The sequence below is a fragment of the Heptranchias perlo genome, unplaced genomic scaffold (assembly GCF_035084215.1).
Source record: "Heptranchias perlo isolate sHepPer1 unplaced genomic scaffold, sHepPer1.hap1 HAP1_SCAFFOLD_376, whole genome shotgun sequence".
NCBI lineage: Eukaryota > Metazoa > Chordata > Chondrichthyes > Hexanchiformes > Hexanchidae > Heptranchias > Heptranchias perlo.
The window spans coordinates 151,626-171,248 of NW_027139388.1; the positions used below are offsets into that span (position 1 = coordinate 151,626).

The following is a 19,623-nucleotide window of genomic DNA, read 5'->3' on the forward strand; positions in this document are numbered from 1 at the left end:
AACAAAAATCCATCGATCTCAGTCTTGAAAGCTCCAATTGACCCCCAGCATCCACAGCCTTTTGGGGGAGAGAGTTCCAGATTTCCACTCCCCTTTGTGTGAAGAAATGTTTCCTGACATCACCCCTGAACGGCCGAGCTCTAATTTTAAGATTATTCCCCCTTGTTCTGGACTCTCCCACCAGAGGAAATAGTTTCTCTCTATCGACCCTATCGATTCCCTTTATCATTTTAAACACCTCGATTCGATCTCTCCTTAATCTTTATATTCCGGGGAATACAAGCCTAATCCATACAACCTGTCCTCATAATTTAACCCTTTAAGCCCCGAGAGTGCCCTCTCAGTGTGCCCGTGTTTCAGATCAGTCTGAGTGTATAATTTGGAGACCTTCCCTGAACCATCGATATCCGACAAACCATCGATGAGGTATCGAGTGACAGCCGACTACACAACCCACAGGTCTGACAGAGGGAGTTTGGACACACAGGCTGAGCCCTTTAATAAAGCTGGTTTAATCGAAATAAATTCATCTCTTTTTATTCAATCCTCAACCGAGTTTAACAGAAGAAATTTACAAGGTGTGTTTTTATTTTAATCCATTGTTAATGAAGTGGGACGAAGGCGTTAATTGGACTGAGAGACAGAGAAGGGTCACCTTCCATAAACAGGCCCCAACAATCAATGCTGTAGAGCACCCCGCGCCTGGACCCCACTCCCCCGGACCCCACTCCCCCGGACCCCACTCCCCCGGACCCCACTCCCCCGGACCCCACTCCCCCGGACCCCACTCCCCCGGACCCCACTCCCCCGGACCCCACTCCCCCGGACCCCCCCTCCCCCAGACCCCACTACCCAAGACCCCATTCCCTAATCCTGGACCACCCACCCCCAGGGCCCCACCCACCCCCCCCCTCCCCCCCCCCCCCGCAAGACCCCCAACCCTGGACCAACCCCCTCACCAGATCCCATCCACCCCCCAGACCCCCAACTCTGGACCACCTCCCAGACCCGAGAGGGTGGTCCAGAGGAGATGAGAAGCAGTCGGTCACGAACACTGTTTAACAAAGGAGATGGGAGATCGGAGGAGGGACTGATTCAATCTCACAACACTTCCCAACAAAAAGCAGAAACTCAATCCCATTAATTCACAAACTCAATGTTTGAGTCAAAATGAAATGGGATGAATTAAATCCACTTTCCATTTCAGTGGATTGTGTTTAAAATGTAAATGAGATGAGCTTCCTCTTTAAACCGGGCCAGGTTTCCACTTTAAAGGAGTGATGATCCTTTGTTGCTGGGTTTATTCCCCTGTGGGTCAGCATTGAGGAGTGGGGCTGTGGACAGAAGCAGGACTGCCTGCCGTTTGCTTGTTAATACACGGCCCGTTCTCTGCCCGTTCACCCTTCGACCTCCCGCTGACCTCGTGCCCAGAGTCCACCTTCAGTTCGATTTGGTTCGCGGGTCGATAAACGTGTGTGAAAAGGAGACGGGATAATGTCTGGGCTCACCCTTTCCCTCCTGCATTTTCAGGGTTTCTTTCCACTGACAACAACAACAACCTGCATTTATATAGCGCCTTTAACGTAGTAAAACGTCCCAAGGTGCTTCACAGGAGCATAAATCAGACAAAAATTGACACCGAGCCAAAGAAGGAGATATTAGGACAGGAGACCAAAAGCTTGGTCAAAGAGATAGGTTTAAAGGAGCATCTTAAAGGAGGAGAGAGAGGGGGAGAGGTTTAGGGAGGAAATTCCAGAGCTTGGGGTCCAGACAGCTGAAGGCACGGCCGCCAATGGTGGGGTGAAGGAAATGGAGAATGGACAAGAGGCCAGAATTGGAGGAGTGCAGAGATCTCGGAGGGTTGTAGGGCTGGATGGGGTTACAGAGATGGGGAGGGGTGTAGGGCTGGAGGAGGTTACAGAGATAGGGAGGGGTGTAGGGCTGGAGGGGGTTACAGAGATAGGGAGGGGTGTAGGGCTGGAGGAGGTTACAGAGATGGGGGGGTGTAGGGCTGGAGGGGGTTACAGAGATGGGGGGGTGTAGGGCTGGAGGGGGTTACAGAGATGGGGAGGGGTGTAGGGCTGGAGGAGGTTACAGAGATAGGGAGGGGTGTAGGGCTGGAGGGGGTTACAGAGATGGGGAGGGGTGTAGGGCTGGAGGAGGTTACAGAGATAGGGAGGGGTGTAGGGCTGGAGGGGGTTACAGAGATAGGGAGGGGTGTAGGGCTGGAGGAGGTTACAGAGATGGGGGGGTGTAGGGCTGGAGGGGGTTACAGAGATAGGGAGGGGTGTAGGGCTGGAGGGGGTTACAGAGATAGGGAGGGGTGTAGGGCTGGAGGGGGTTACAGAGATAGGGAGGGGTGTAGGGCTGGAGGAGGCTACAGAGATAGGGAGGGGTGTAGGGCTGGAGGAGGTTACAGAGATGGGGGGGTGTAGGGCTGGAGGGAGTTACAGAGATAGGGAGGGAAGAGGCCATGGGGGGGATTTGAACAAGAGGAAGAGAATTTTAAAATCAGAATTAAAATCACTGATGATTGAAATCTGAATGTGGGAAGCTTTGCCACAAGTGCTGATCGATACTGAATCATTTATAGGGTTGAAAAGGTCACTGAGTAAATACTGAGAGAGGAATTAAAAAGTGTCCGAGAGCAGGAAAACAGGACCATCGAAAACCAGCCCCAATTGGGGCCGAAATTCAGCCCCGGCAAAACGGGCCAAACACTCGCCTCCTGAGTTAAAATCCCCATCTCTAATAGAATGGGACTGGGGATGAGGGACTTCAGTTATGTGGAGAGACTGGAGAAGCTGGGATTGTTCTCCTTAGAGCAGAGAAGGTTAAGGGGAGATTTAATAGAAATGTTCAATATAATGAGGGATTTTCACAGAGTGGAGAGGGAGAAACTGTTTCCAGTGGTGGGAGGGTCGGTCACCAGAGGACCCAGATTTAAGGGAATTGGCAAAAAAGCCAGGAGGGAGATGAGAATTTTTTACGCAGCAAGTTGTTCTGATCTGGAATGCGCTGCCTGAAAGGGCGGTGGAAGCAGATTCAATAATAACTTTCGAAGGGGAATTGGATAAATACTTGAAAAGGAAAAATTTGCAGGGCTGTGAAAGAAAGGAAGACAGAGAGACTTGTGTTTCTATCACACCTTTCAGGACCTCAGGATGTCCCTAAGCTTCACAGCCAATTAAGTAATTTTTTGAAGTGTAGTCACTATTGTAATGTCGGAAAAGCGGCAGCCAATTTGCGCACAGCAAGATCCCACAAACAGCAATGAGATAAATGACCAGATAATCTGTTTTAGGTGTTGGTTGAAGGATAAATATTGACCAGGGAGAACGCCTCTGCTTGTCTTCGAATAGTGCCATGGGATCATTTATGTCCACCTGAGAGGGCAGACAGGGCCTCGGTTTAATGTCTCATCCAAAAGTCGGCACCTCTGACAGTGCAGCACCCCTGGGATGAAACGTATCAGATCCTGGAACCTCATCTACCTTGAGCTTCAACAACCTCCCCAACATGTCCTCTCCACATTTCCCCATCTACATTCACCTTTAAACTGGACCCCAATTCTGACCTTTCTCCCCCCATTTCTTTTGTAAACATTGTTAAAAAAGGAACGGTTCGAAGTTTCAGCAATTTCTCTATTTCCGGACGTGACCTCCCCATCGTCACAGTTTGTGACTGTGTGTAAATTTCAGGCTCCCGGTCAATGACTGACTTTATTGTGATTGGATTGTTTTGTGTCTGTAACCGTGCGGAGTCTGCTGTGTGACGGAGTCACGCCAGATGGGAGAAGAATGTGGTATTTCTGTTTGTCTGGGATTGGTTTGATGGCCGTCCATAGGAATTACTGGAGGGGAAAAGACCGAGGTCGATCTCGTTCACCTTCTACCATCCTGGTAATCACATGATCCAATGGTAATGGAGTTATTGACCAATCACAGCAATTAATCTCTGTCAATGAGTCTCCAACAGACTCAGACATGAGGTGAGGAAAACCCCCAGTGGGGGAGAGCTTTGGGAACCATAGGTCCAAAGTCCCCTGTTCCTCCCGAGCCTGTTACACTCACCACACGTCATGTCTCAAATTACTCAGATACTGGATCACAAAATATTATTTCTGAATGAAATCGATGTAATTTGTATTTGAGTGGATCAATACTAACTGTTCCCACCGTCTCCCTGGGGAACCTGTTCCATAGATTGACCACTCGCTCACTGAAATATTGTTCCCACAGATGAGTTTTGAATTGACCCCCTTCGAGCGCAGGCCATGTCCTCGGGTTCTCCTGTTCTGGACAAGGTGAAACAGCTGGTCATGGTCGACATTATCCAGTCCCTTTAGAATCCTAAACACAGCAATCAGATCACCTCTCAACCTTCTCTTTCCCAGTGAGAACTTTCCCAATTTCCGTAATAGCTCCTCATAATCCAATCTCTCCATCCCCTCAATCATTCTGATTGTTCTCTTCTGTATTCGTTCAGTTGCTGCAACATCCTTTTATACTGTGACGACCAGAACTGTACATGGTATTCTAACATCTGTACGTGGTATTTTAACATCTGTACACGGTATTCCAACAACTGTACACGGTATTCTAAGAACTGTACACTATTCCAGCACATGTACACGGTTTTCTAACATCTGTACATGGCATTTCAACATCTGTACATGATATTCTAAAATCTGCACACTGTATTCTAACATCTGCACACTGTATTCTAACATCTGCACACTGTATTCTAACATCTGCACACAGTATTCTAACATCTGTACACTGTATTCTATGAACTGTACACTTTATTCTCCGTGCGGTCGCACCAATGATTTATAAAGTGACGGGATTACCTCACTATTTTGCTCCCTTTAAATTCACTCACTGTCCATGAGTTTGAAGGAGGATGTGGTTAACCAGGAATCCTTGTCTCAGCGAATTCTCTACCTGTGTTGTGAGGTTTGCTCGAACTGTCGACTTAAAGGGAGGAACATCACTACTTCTGGAGAAACACAGTCTGTGTGACTCACTCGGCTAAAAGTCTGACAGCCAATTATTTCCAAATCCGAGCACCAATTATGAAAATCCCAGCGAGTCTCGACAGCTGGTGAATGTTAACGGGAAGTGTCGGCTTCTCTTCTTTGAGCCGAGTCAAGTGATTCAGTTCCGTGTTCTCCAGAAATTTCTCCCAGAAAAGGGGTCCGGTGATGTGGTGATTTTGTTACAAACATGGAAATGACGGGCAGGAAAGGACCAGCTGGTCCATCAAGCCTGTTATTGGCCGAATAATCCAGAGATCGTGAGTTCAAATCCCACCATGGGCAGTTTGAGAATTTCAATTCATAGAATCGTAGAATCTTACAGCACAGAAGGAGGCCATTCGGCCCATCGTGCCTGTACCGGCTCTTTGAAAGACCTATCCAATTAGTCCCACTCCCCTGCTCTTTCCCCATAACCCTGCAAATTTTTCCATTTCAAGTATTTATCCAATTCCCTTTTGAAAGTTATTATTGAATCTGCTTCCACCGCCCTTTCAGGCAGTGCATTCCAGATCAGAACAATTCGCTGCGTTAAAAAATTTCTCCACATCTCCCCTCTGGTTCTTTCACTAATTACCTTAAATCTGTGTCCTCTGGTTACCGACCCTCCTGTCAATGGAAACAGTTTCTCCTTATTTACTCGATCAAAAGCCTTCATGATTTTGAACACCTCTATTAAATCTCCCCTTAACCTTCTCTGCTCTAAGGAGAACAATCCCAGCTTCTCCAGTCTCTCCACATAACGGAAGTCCCTCATCCCTGGGACCATTCTGGTAAATCTCCTCTGCACCCTCTCCAAGGCCTTGACATCCTTCCTAAAGTGCGGTGCCCAGAATTGGACACAATACTCCAGCTGAGGCCTGACCAGTGATTTATAAAGGTTTAGCATAACTTCCTTGCTTTTGTCTTCTATGCCTCTATTTATAAAGCCCAGAATCAGTTTAAAAAAATCTGGAAATAAAAATCTGGTCTCAGTAAAAGTGACCATGAAACTGTCAGATTGTCGTAAAAACCCAACTGGTTCACTAATGTCCTTTAGGGAAGGAAACCTGCCGTCCTTACCCGGTCTGGGCCTATATGTGACTCCAGTCCCACACCAACGTGGTTGACCCTTAACCTCCCTCTGAAGTGGCCGAGCGAGACACTCAGTTTGTATCAAACCCGCTCCCAGCGGTTCAAGAAGAAGGCCCAGCACCACCTTCTCAGGGCAACTGGGGATGGGCAATAAATGCCGGCCTTGCCAGCGACGCCCACATCCCCAGAATCAATTTAATAAACGAATGGTGTTTTAAGTCCACATCTTCCCAGGGAGCTCGATGGGATTCTAAGCGTCGAAATTTAATTACAGAGAATCTGAGCCGGTGGAAATGAATGTTTGTTCATGTTAATAAAACCCAGAACTCTGCACCTGGTGTTTGTGTTTAAACATTTCAGTAATGAGCCGAGCACAGGAAGGTTTCAAGAGAACGGAAACCTGACTGGAGAAAGAATGAGAATCTCCAGCAAATATTAAACAAGCAGGAGGCCATTCAGCCCCTCGAACCTGTTACATAGGAACACGAGGAGGCCATTCAGCCCCTCGAGCCTGTTACATCGGAACAGGAGGAGGCCATTCAGCCCCTCGAGCCTGTTACACAGGAACAGGAGGAGGCCATTCAGTCCCTCGAGCCTGTTACATAGGAACAGGAGGAGGCCATTCAGCCCCTCGAGCCTGTTACACAGGAACAGGAGGAGGCCATTCAGCCCCTCGAGCCTGTTACATAGGAACAGGAGGAGGCCATTCAGTCCCTCGAGCCTGTTACATAGGAACAGGAGGAGGCCATTCAGCCCCTCGAGCCTGTTACACAGGAACAGGAGGAGGCCATTCAGCCCCTCGAGCCTGTTCCACCATTCAATTAGATCATGGCTGATCTGTACCTCAACTCCATTTACCCTCCTTTGCTCCGTATCCCTCGATACCCTCACCCAACAAAAATCTATCGATTCAGTCTTGAAAGCTCCAATTGACCCCCAGCATCCACAGCCTTCTGGGGGAGAGAGTTCCAGATTTCCACTCCCCTTTGTGTGAAGAAATGTTTCCTGACATCACCCCTGAACGGCCGAGCTCTAATTTTAAGATTATTCCCCCTTGTTCTGGACTCTCCCACCAGAGGAAATAGTTTCTCTCGATCGAACCTATCAAATCCTTTTATCATTTTAATCACCTCGATTAGATCATCCCTCAACCTTCTGGACTCGAGGGAAACAAAACAAGTTTTTCCAACCTATCCTCATAATTTAACCCTTTTAGCCCCGGTATCATTAACAGCAATGTGATAATGAGCAGATAATCTGTTTCAGTGATGTTAGTTGAGGGATTAATATTCACCACAACACCGGGGTGAACTCCCCTGCTCTACTTCAAATAGTGGCCGTGGGATCTTTTACGCCCAATTGAGAGGGCAGACGGGGTCTCGGTTTAATGTCTCATCTGAAGGACGGCACCTCCGACCAATATATTTCCAAGTCGGGATGGTGTGTGACTCGGAGGGGAACTTGGAGGTGACGGTGTTCCCATGCACCTGCTGCCCTTGTCCTTCTGGGTGGTGGAGGTGGTGGGTTTGGGAGGTGCTGTCGAAGAAGCCTTGGCGAGTTACTGCAGTGCATCCTGTGGATGGTACACACTGCAGACACAGTGCGCACAGGGGGAGGGAGTGGGTGTTTAAGGTGGGGGAGGGAGTGGGTGTTTAAGGTGGGGGAGGGAGTGGGTGTTCAAGGTGGGGGAGGGAATGGGTGTTTAAGGTGGGGGAGGGAGTGGGTGTTCAAGGTGGGGGAGGGAATGGGTGTTTAAGTTGGGGGAGGGAGTGGGTGTTTAAGGCGGGGGTGGGAGTGGGTGTTTAAGGTGGGGGAGGGAGTGGGTGTTTAAGGCGGGGGAGGGAGCGGGTGTTTAAGGTGGGGGAGGGAGTGGGTGTTTAAGGCGGGGGAGGGAGTGGGTGTTTAAGGTGGGGGAGGGAGTGGGTGTTTAAGGTGGGGGAGGGAGTGGGTGTTTAAGGTGGGGGAGGGAGTGGGTGTTCAAGGTGGGGGAGGGAATGGGTGTTTAAGTTGGGGGAGGGAGTGGGTGTTTAAGGCGGGGGTGGGAGTGGGTGTTTAAGGCGGGGGAGGGAGCGGGTGTTTAAGGTGGGGGAGGGAGTGGGTGTTTAAGGCGGGGGAGGGAGTGGGTGTTTAAGGTGGGGGAGGGAGTGGGTGTTTAAGGCGGGGGAGGGAGTGGGTGTTTAAGGCGGGGGAGGGAGCGGGTGTTTAAGGTGGGGGAGGGAGTGGGTGTTTAAGGCGGGGGAGGGAGTGGGTGTTTAAGGTGGGGGAGGGAGTGGGTGTTTAAGGCGGGGGAGGGAGTGGGTGTTTAAGGCGGGGGAGGGAGTGGGTGTTTAAGGCGGGGGAGGGAGTGGGTGTTTAAGGTGGGGGAGGGAGTGGGTGTTCAAGGTGGGGGAGGGAATGGGTGTTTAAGTTGGGGGAGGGAGTGGGTGTTTAAGGCGGGGGTGGGAGTGGGTGTTTAAGGCGGGGGAGGGAGCGGGTGTTTAAGGTGGGGGAGGGAGTGGGTGTTTAAGGCGGGGGAGGGAGTGGGTGTTTAAGGTGGGGGAGGGAGTGGGTGTTTAAGGCGGGGGAGGGAGTGGGTGTTTAAGGCGGGGGAGGGAGCGGGTGTTTAAGGTGGGGGAGGGAGTGGGTGTTTAAGGCGGGGGAGGGAGTGGGTGTTTAAGGTGGGGGAGGGAGTGGGTGTTTAAGGCGGGGGAGGGAGTGGGTGTTTAAGGCGGGGGAGGGAGTGGGTGTTTAAGGCGGGGGAGGGAGTGGGTGTTTAAGGCGGGGGAGGGAGTGGGTGTTTAAGGTGGGGGTGGGAGTGGGTGTTTAAGGTGGGGGAGGGAGCGGGTGTTTAAGGTGAGGGAGGGAGCGGGTGTTTAAGGTGGGGGAGGGAGCGGGTGTTTAAGGTGAGGGAGAGGCTGCCGATCGAACGGACTGCTTTATCCTGGATGGTGTTCAGGTTCTTGATTGTTGCAGCTTCACATCCACTTCCTGTCGAGTACAGATGCATCGAGCCACACAAGGAGATATTAGGACAGGTAAAGAGGTAGGTTTTAAGGAGCATCTTAAAGGAGGAGAGAGAGACGGAGAGGTTTAGGGAGGGAATTCCAGAGTTTAGGGCCCAGGCATCTGAAGGCACGGCCGCCAATGGTGGGGTGATGAATATCGGGGATGAATAAGAGGCCAGAATTGGAGGAATGTGGTGGACCAGTGATCCCGAGGCCTGGAGCGGTGATCCCGAGGCCTGGACCGGTGATCCCGAGGCCTGGACCGGTGATCCCGAGGCCTGGAGCGGTGATCCCGAGGCCTGGAGCGGTGATCCCGAGGCCTGGACCGGTGATCCCGAGGCCTGGAGCGGTGATCCCGAGGCCTGGACCGGTGATCCCGAGGCCTGGACCGGTGATCCCGAGGCCTGGACCGGTGATCCCGAGGCCTGGAGCGGTGATCCCGAGGCCTGGAGCGGTGATCCCGAGGCCTGGAGCGGTGATCCCGAGGCCTGGAGCGGTGATCCCGAGGCCTGGAGCGGTGATCCCGAGGCCTGGACCGGTGATCCCGAGGCCTGGAGCGGTGATCCCGAGGCCTGGAGCGGTGATCCCGAGGCCTGGACATGTAATTCTGTGAGTCACTGGAGGAGGGGAGAGAGAGAGAGAGAGGGTACCCATTGGAGGAGGGGAGAGAGGGAGGGTACCCATTGGAGGAGGGGAGAGAGGGAGGGTACCCATTGGAGGAGGGGGAGAGAGAGAGAGGGTACCCATTGCAGGAGGGGAGAGAGAGAGAGGGAGGGTACCCATTGGAGGAGGGGGAGAGAGAGAGAGGGTACCCATTGCAGGAGGGGAGAGAGAGAGAGGGAGGGTACCCATTGGAGGAGGGGGAGAGAGAGAGGGTACCCATTGGAGGAGGGGGAGAGAGGGAGGGTACCCATTGCAGGAGGGGAGAGAGAGAGGGTACCCATTGGAGGAGGGGGAGAGAGGGAGGGTACCCATTGCAGGAGGGGAGAGAGAGAGGGTACCCATTGGAGGAGGGGAGAGGGAGGGTACCCATTGCAGGAGGGGAGAGAGGGAGGGTACCCATTGGATGAGGGGGAGAGGGAGGGTACCCATTGAGGGGGAGGGGACAGAGAGTATTCCTGATATTGGGATCTGAAGGAACGATTAATCGCTGATAGTTTGACAGAAGCATGAGATTGAGATCAGGCAAAGAAGATAAAAAAACCCTCTAAATGATCCTTTTATTCACTTTCTGAACTGTATTTATCAGAAACAATCGATCCCCTAAAATAGTCAAATTGATGAAAAAGTGAGACATCCCCATAATTAATAGCAGGATTTCCATTTGCTGTTGGGGGTTTTGTAAATGAGTCGGTGTAAAAGTCTCCAGGTTTGGAGTCTGATTTATTGTCTCTTTAACCCTCAGACAGTATAAAAGGATGGGGGTGAATTTCTGACCCGTTTTATCCTCTCGCTGCCTCTGTCCTGTTGAGATTACTGGAGAATATTTCAGCTCCTCTCTGGGACACTAAACGCTGCTCATTTTATTCTCTGTCCGATCATTAACCTCCGAACTGAGCAACTCTGCTCTAAAATTAACTGTAACAAAGGAGCTGATTACTTGGCGATGGGGAGTGACCGCAATCTGTGGGATTGTACTTTATGGAGCCACTAACTCCTGTACTTAATAATACCCTAATTAACATAATTAACCAGGGGACTGAACCGTGCAGATAGCGAGAGGTTTAGTTAGTGATAATGACAGGCTGTTACTCACACAACACATTGTAAATCCAAGATAGAAACACTTAAAGCCCTGAAATAAATGTCAAGTGGTGAGTGGATTTGGAGAAGTAATAATGATTCATAAGATGCTCCATTTACACTCCAGTGTGGCAGGAGCAGTTCCTGTAATATATGATCCGTGTATTGAAATATCTTCCCTTCCCACGTTGATGCAGCTGCACAGAGCAGGAGCCTGTTGTTTCTCTCCCTCCCTGGGCTGTGTGGTGATCTTTAATTACTGTTTCAACAACAACTACTTGCATTTATATAGCGTCTTTAACATAGTAAAACGTCCCAAGGTGCTTCACAGGAGCGTAATCGGACAAAACTTAACACCGAGTCACACAAGGAGATATTAGGACAGGAGATCAAAAGCTTGGTCAAAGAGGCAGGTTTTAAGGAGCGTCTTAAAGGAGGAGAGAGAGGTCGGGAGGTGGAGAGGTTTAGGGAGGGAATTCCAGGGTTTGGGGCCGAGGCAGCTGAAGGCACGGCCGCCAATGGTGGGGTGATGAAAATCGGGGATGCACAAGAGGCCAGAATTGGAGGAGTGCAGAGATCTCGGAGGGTTGTAGGACTGGAGGAGGTTACAGAGATAGGGAGGGGCGAGGCCATGAAGGGATTTGAACACGAGGATAAGAATTTTAAAATCGAGGCATTGCTGGACTGGGAGCCAGTGTAGGTCAGTGAGCACAGGGGTGATGGGTGAACGGGCGAGTTAGGATACTGGAGGCAGAGTTTTGGATGAGCTGAAGTTTACGGAGGGTGGACGGTGGGAGGCCGGGCAGGAGAGTATTGGAATAGTCGAGCCTGGAGGTGAGAAAGGCATGGATGGTGCAGTGGAACAGTAAACAAGAAACCTGGTCCAGAAATGTGAGAATCAGAGAGAGCTCGAGCGAGTGGTGGAGAGAGACAGTCGCTCAGTCTCTCTCTTCACTCCCGCTGTGGTTTCACACTGAACTCCCACCACTGATTGCCCCTCGAGTTTCCTCACCGTTTACACACTGTCATTCCATAGAATGGTGAGTTGTAGCACTGGGACAAGGGGCTGTTAATTATGTACCGAGGACACGGCAATTCAGGAGCACTTAACATCTGGACAGTGTGATTATTCATTCATACTTTTGACAGCTTTCGGATTCTGTTACTAATGGACACTCGTTTCATTCTAAATAGAGACATTAAAATAATCGATTCCAATATCCAGCTTTAGTCAGTGCCTTTAGAAAGATGCTGTGAGAATTGTAGATTCATTAATAGGAACATAAGAAATAGGAGCAGGAGTAGGCCATTTGGCCCCTCGAGCCTGCTCCGCCATTCAACAAGATCATGGCTGATCTTCTACCTCAATGCCATTTTCCTGCACCATCCCCATATCCCTTGATGCCTTTAATATCTAGAAATCTATCGATCTCTGTTTTGAATGTACTCAATGATTGAAGCCTCTTTGCATCCTCCTCACAACTCACATTCCCACCTAGTTTTGTGTCATCAGCAAACTTGGAAATGTTGCATTTGGTCCCTGCGTCCGAATCATTGATAGAGATTGTGAATAGCTGGGCCCCAAGCACTGATCCCTGTGGTACCCCACTAGTCACAGTCTGCCAACCTGAAAAAGACCCGTTTATTCCTACTCTCTGTTAACCAATTCTCAATCAATGCCAATAAATTACCCTCAATTCCATGTGCTCCAACTTTGTTCACCAACCTCCGGTGTGGGACCTTATCGAAAACCTTCTGAAAATCCAAATACCCCACATCCACTGGTTCCCCCTTATCTATTCTACTAGTTACATCCTCAAAGAACTCCAATAGGTTTGTCAAACATTATTTCCCTTTTGGCCTTTCATAAATCCATGTTGACTCTGCCAAATCCTATTATTATTTTCTCAGTGTCCTGTTATCACATCCTTTATAATCGATTCTAGCATTTTCCCTCCTACTGTTGTCAGGCTAACAGGTCTGTAGTTCCCTGTTTTCTCTCTCCCTCCTTTCTTAAATAGTGGGGTTACATTTGCCACCCTCCAATCTGCAGGAACCATTCCAGAATCTATAGAATTTTGGAAGATGACAACCAATGCATCCACTATCTCTGTCGCCACCTCTTTCAAAACCCTGGGATGGAGATCATCAGGTCCTTGGGATTTATCGACTTTCAGTCCCATTAATTTCTCTAATACTATTTTTTTACTAATACTAATTTCTTTCAGTTCCTCATTCTCACCAGACCCTTGGATCTCTAGTATTTCTGGGAGGTTTTTTGTGTCTTCTTCCATGAAGAGACACAAAGTATTTGTTTAATTTCTCTGCCATTTCCTTTTTCCCCGTTATAAATTCTCCCCTCTCTGTGTGTAAGGGACCCACATTTGCCTTTGCCAGTCTTTTCCTTTCTACATTCCTATAGAAGCTTTTACAGTCCGTTTGTATGTTTCTCGCTAGTTTACTCTCATATTCTATTTTCCCTCTTTATCAATTTCTTGGTCCTCCTTTGCTGAATTCTAAAATGCTCCCAATCCTCAGGCTTACTGCTTTTTCTGGTGTCTTTCTCTGCCTCTTCCTTTGATTTAATACTATCTTTAATTTCTCTTGTTAATCTCTATTATCCAGCTTTAGTCAGTGCCTTTAGAAAGATGCTGTGAGAATTGTAGATTCATTAATCTCGATTCTCTCTGTATACGGCCCCCTCTCCATCTTTCTCACACATTAGTTTTATTGATTGCTGCAACAGCCACTTTCTGAAGATTGCGGTCTAACAGGCGAGCTGTGTGATCATTTGGAAAAGGATGTTGGTCTGATTCTGTGTTGCCGATGTTGGGGAGAGTATCAGTGTGTCCCATCCACAGGATGCACTGCAGCAACTCGCCAAGGCTTCTTCGACAGCACCTCCCAAACCCACCACCTCCACCACCGAGAAGGACAAGGGCAGCAGGTGCATGGGAACACCGTCACCTCCAAGTTCCCCTCCGAGTCACACACCATCCCGACTTACAATCAGAGAATCGTAGAACCTTACAGCACAGAAGGAGGCCATTCGGCCCATCATGCCTGTGCCTGCTCTTTGAAAGATCTATCCAATTAATCCCACTCCCCCGCTCTTTCCCCATAGTTCTGCAGATTTTTCCTTTTCAAGTATTTATCCAATTCCCTTTTGAAAGTTATTATTGAATCTGCTTCCACCGCCCTTTCAGGCAGCGCATTCCAGATCAGAACAACTCGCTGCGAAAAAAATTCTCCACATCTCTCCTCTGGTTTTTTGGCCAATTACCTTAAATCTGTGTCCTCTGGTTACCGACCCTCCTGCCAGTGGAAACAGTTTCTCCTTATTTACTCAATCAAAACCCTTCATAATTTTGAACACCTCTATTGAATCTCCCCTCAACCTTCTCTACTCTGAGGAGAACAACCCCAGCTTCTCCAGTCTCTCCACATAACTGAAGTCCCTCATCCCTGGTCCCATTCTGGTAAATCTCCTCTGCACCCTCTCCGAGGCCTCGTCTGTCCTTCACCCGACTGTCGGAATCATCAGAGAATCTGGGAACATTGTGATGAGAGAATACGACCCACATAAAAGCTGATGTGTGACCTCTGATTGTCTGCGGGCCGTCGACTCATTCCCGAAACGCACCTTGTGTGAAATATGTGGAGCTGCCGCTGTCTCTGTCGCTGCTTCACTGCGGAAGGACCCTGACCTGAAGTGAGCCCGAGGGAGCCCTGCCATCTCCTACTGCTTCCTCGCAAACCAGCCGCAGATAAAGCATCATTAGGACCACAGGCTGGGCTGTGGTCTGAGACCCAGAGCCCAGGATTATGGCCTGATCGGAAATAAGGGATTGTTTTAACAACGGACTGTAAAAAGACAACTGCCCCTCGATCATTCCGCCCGGAAAACTCTCCTCCTTTCTCTCTCTCCTTTTGGGCAATAAATGCCGGCCTCGCCAGCGACACCCACATCCCGAGAATTAATAAACACAAATGATTCTTTCAGAACAACATTCCTGAGAAATTGGCTGATGATAAATTCTGTGATCCAGATATTCCGAATTCTTATACAACAAACTACACAGTGACAGGGAATCACTCCCGGTGACGGGGAATCACTCTCGGTGACGGGGAATCACTCCCGGTGACGGGGAATCACTCCCGGTGACGGGGAATCACTCCCGGTGACGGGGAATCACTCTCGGTGACGGGGAATCACTCCCGGTGACGGGGAATCACTCCCGGTGACGGGGAATCACTCCCAGTGGACAGGGAATCACCCCCAGTGACGGGGAATCACCCCCAGTGACGGGGATCACTCCCGGTGACGGGGAATCACTCCCAGAGACGGGGAATCACCCCCAGTGAGGATAAGGTGGGATCTTACAGTTGTGTTTCCAATTCCTGTGTAGTTTTACAATTCAGGTCTCTAAATATTTTAGAGGTGTGAAGCTATTTTTAGTTAGACAGAGCGAGAATCATTCCTCGACACTACAGCGATATAATTAACCAGCTGTCCAACCGTCCAGCACAGAGTGCAGTGAGATGGAGCGCATACAGTTTAATCAAAACTTATCCCTGAGAAAATTAGAGTGGATGGATATTCCTGGATTCCAAGACAGTGTCGAGGGAGCTTTACTCTGTATCTAACCCGTGCTGTACCTGCCCTGGGAGTGTTTGATGGGACAGTGTAGAGGGAGCTTTACTCTGTATCTAACCCGTGCTGTACCTGCCCTGGGAGTGTTTGATGGGACAGTGTCGATGGGGCCTAACTCTGTATCTAACCCGTGTTGCTCTGTGCCCATTTCCAGGAGAACCCCTACATGTGCAACAACGAGTGTGACGCTCGCACGCCCGAGCTCGCACACCCCCCCGAGCTGATGCTGGATCACGAGGGCCGGATCCCAAACACCTTTTGGCAAAGCGTCTCCTGGAGGAGTTTCCCCGAGCCCCTCCTGGTCAATATCACCCTGTCCTGGGGCAAGACCATCGAGCTGACCGAGGATATCGTCATCACCTTCGAGTCGGGCCGGCCGGAGCAGATGGTCCTGGAGAAATCTCTGGACCACGGCCGGACGTGGCAGCCCTACCAGTTCTACGCTGCCGACTGCCTCAACTCCTTCGGGATGGAGCGGAGAACGGTCCGGGATCTGAGCCCAGCCTCGGTGCTGGACATCATCTGCACGGAGGAGGACTCCAGGGGCTACGTGTGGAAGGTGGACAAGACGGTCCGCTTCGAGATCAGGGAGCGGTTCGCCCTGTTCGGGGGGCCCCTTCTCCGCAACATGGCCTCGCTCTACGGCCAGCTGGACACCACCAAGGACCTGAGGGACTTCTTCACCCTGACCGACCTGCGGGTCAGGCTGCTCCGGCCGGCCACCGGGGCCACCAGCGTCGACCAGCTCAACCTCTCCAAATACTTCTACGCCATCTCCAACGTGGAGATTCACGGACGGTGAGAGCTCCTCGTCACCTCTGCTCAGGGTCACTGATCCCACACTTCACATCCAGGGGACGCTGTATCAGGGCAAACATCTGGGGGACGGTCTATCAGGGCAAACATCTGGGGGACGGTCTATCAGGGCAAACATCTGGGGGACCGTCCACCAGGGCAAACATCTGGGGGACGGTCTATCAAGGCAAACATCTGGGGGACGGTCTATCAGGGCCAACATCTGGAGGGAACTCTATCAACAACAACTTGCAATTATATAGCCCCTTTAACAGAGTAAAACGTCCCAAGGTGCTTCACAGGAGCGACTATCAAACAAAAATTTGATACCGAGCCACAAAAGGAGATATTGGGACAGGAGACTAAAAGCTTGTTCGAAGAGGTAGGTTTTAAGGAGCGTCTCAAAGGAGGAGAGAGAGGTGGAGAGGGGGAGAGGTTTAGGGAGGGAATTCCAGAGCTTAGCTCCCAGGCAGCTGAAGGCATGGCCGCCAATCGTGGAGCGATTAAAATTGGGGATGTGCAAGAGGCCAGAATTGAAGAGATCTCGGAGGGTTGTAGGGCTGGAGGAGGTTACAGAGATAGGGAGGGGCGAGGCCATGGAGGGATTTGAAAACAAGGATGAGAATTTTAAAATCGAGGCGTTGCCAATGTAGGTCAGCGAGCACGGGGGTGATGGGAGAACGGGACTTGGTGAGAGTTAGGATACGGGCAGCAGAGTTAGCCTCAGACTGTGGCCGGGGAGAGGGATGGAGTCGGTGTCGAGGGAACGGAGTTTGAGGCGGGGACTGAAGACAATGGCTTCGGTCTTCCCAATATTTATTTGGAGGAAATTTGTGCTCCTCCAGTACTGGCTGTTGGAAAAGCAGCGTGACAAATCAGAGAGAGTGGAGGGGTCGAGAGAGGTGGGGGTGAGGTGGAGCTGGGTGTCGTCAGTGTACATGTGGAACCTGACGTTGTGTTTTCAGATGATGTCACCGGGGGGCAGCCTGTAGATGAGAAATTCTACACTCAGCATCTGGGAGACTCACTCGAGCTTTTAGTCCAGGAGAATCTTCAGACACTAATTCGAGAACAGGAACAGGAAAATGTTTACGCTGAGGTTAATTTGCCTCCAAGGAACTGTCTGGGTTTCTGCTTAGTTCAGCAAAAAGTGCCGAGAACAGCAAATGTGCTGAATGTGTGAGGACCAATCTGCAGATTTTGAAGCTTCACCTTCCCAGTGAGTTAAACAGCGGCCCGATGCTGTTAGCACAGAATCCCCGAGACCAGCGATCTCACACTTTACAACTCAGAAACCCTCACAACACACTGGGCCTTTCCACATCGTATTTACTAAAGGGAAATCTTCATCACACTCACTGTTAATGTCAGCGATGCGATTGTGTCCTTTAGAACATTAAAATATATATTTCACAAGGAGGTGATCCCAGACCGACCTTCCCCAGAAACTGTAAACTCCCATCACAGCGACTAAACCCTCTTCAATGTGATAATGACCAAAGAATCTGTTTTATGATGTTGGTTGGTGGATAAACATTGGTCAGGACTCCGGGGAGAACTCCCCCGCTCTTCTTTGAAATAATGGCTGTGGGATCTTTTACTGAGAGGGCAGACGGGGCCTCGATTTAAAGTCTCATTCAAAAGACACCAACTCCAATAGTGCAGCACTCCCTCAGTACTGACCCTCCGACAGTGCAGCGCTCCCTCAGTACTGACCCTCCGACAGTGCAGCGCTCCCTCAGGACTGACCCTCCGACAGTGCAGCGCTCCCTCAGGACTGACCCTCCGACAGTGCAGCGCTCCCTCAGGACTGACCCTCCGACAGTGCAGCGCTCCCTCAGGACTGACCCTCCGACAGTGCAGCGCTCCCTCAGTACTGACCCTCCGACAGTGCAGCGCTCCCTCAGGACTGACCCTCCGACAGTGCAGCGCTCCCTCAGGACTGACCCTCCGACAGTGCAGCGCTCCCTCAGGACTGACCCTCCGACAGTGCAGCGCTCCCTCAGGACTGACCCTCCGACAGTGCAGCGCTCCCTCAGGACTGACCCTCCGACAGTGCAGCGCTCCCTCAGGACTGACCCTCCGACAGTGCAGCGCTCCCTCAGGACTGACCCTCCGACAGTGCAGCGCTCCCTCAGGACTGACCCTCCGACAGTGCAGCGCTCCCTCAGGAATGACCCTCCGACAGTGCAGAGCTCCCTCAGGACTGACCCTCCGACAGTGCAGCGCTCCCTCAGGACTGACCCTCCGACAGTGCAGCGCTCCCTCAGGACTGACCCTCCGACACTGCAGCGCTCCCTCAGTACTGACCCTCCCACAGTGCAGCGCTCCCTCAGGACTGACCCTCCGACAGTGCAGCGCTCCCTCAGGAATGACCCTCCGACAGTGCAGCGCTCCCTCAGGACTGACCCTCCGACAGTGCAGCGCTCCCTCAGGACTGACCCTCCGACACTGCAGCGCTCCCTCAGTACTGACCCTCCCACAGTGCAGCGCTCCCTCAGGACTGACCCTCCGACAGTGCAGCGCTCCCTCAGGACTGACCCTCCGACAGTGCAGCGCTCCCTCAGGACTGACCCCCCGACAGTGCAGCGCTCCCTCAGGACTGACCCTCCGACAGTGCAGCGCTCCCTCAGGACTGACCCTCCGACAGTGCAGCGCTCCCTCAGGACTGACACCGGGGAGTGCCGGCCTAGATTATGTATTCAAGTCTCTTATGACCTTCTGACTCAGAGGCGAGATCTGAATATCACATTGCTGTTTGTGGGATCTTGCTGTGCGTAAATTGGCTGCTGTGTTTCCCACATTACAACAGTGACTACATTTCAAATTTACTTCATTGGCTGTAAAGCACTTTGGGACGTCCTGAGGTGGTGAAAGGCGCTGTGGAAATGGGAGTTCTTTCTCTTTTTAGAGTTGACCCATGTTCCTGGTCTCTGCTCCTCCAGTCAGTGGGAATTGCCCCGTGCTGGGAATTGCCCCGTGCTGGGAATTGCCCCGTGCTGGGAATTGCCCCGTGCTGGGAATTGCCCCGTGCTGGGAATTGCCCCGTGCTGGGAATTGCCCCGTGCTGGGAATTGCCCCGTGCTGGGAATCACTCTCCACTGGGTTTGTCGTCCTGTGCAGTTCGGGCCTGAGATCTTGTCACTGGGTCCAGTTTGGGGAAAGGGGAGACTGTGTGAGGGGATCACAGGCTGCCCATGTTCTGCAGGAAGGGGTTTGCATCAGTTTAAAATTCTGCAATGACCTTTAACTGGGATCCAGGACCTTCCTGTGATGGAGACACCAGGAACCTAAGCTGGTAAAGGGAGAGCTGAGCCCCGGAGCAGAGAGTCCGG

At 51.0% G+C, this 19,623-nt stretch overlaps 1 protein-coding gene across 1 annotated transcript in view; it reads left to right on the plus strand.

Moving 5' to 3' along the window:
• The window catches only part of LOC137311631 (netrin-G1-like), a 53,905-nt gene that overhangs the window by 16,219 nt on the left and 18,063 nt on the right, over positions 1-19,623 (plus strand). The window contains exon 3 of the mRNA XM_067978737.1: positions 15,648-16,291. Within this exon, the coding sequence (XP_067834838.1) occupies positions 15,648-16,291 (644 nt within the window). The remainder of the gene's footprint in view (positions 1-15,647; positions 16,292-19,623) is intronic.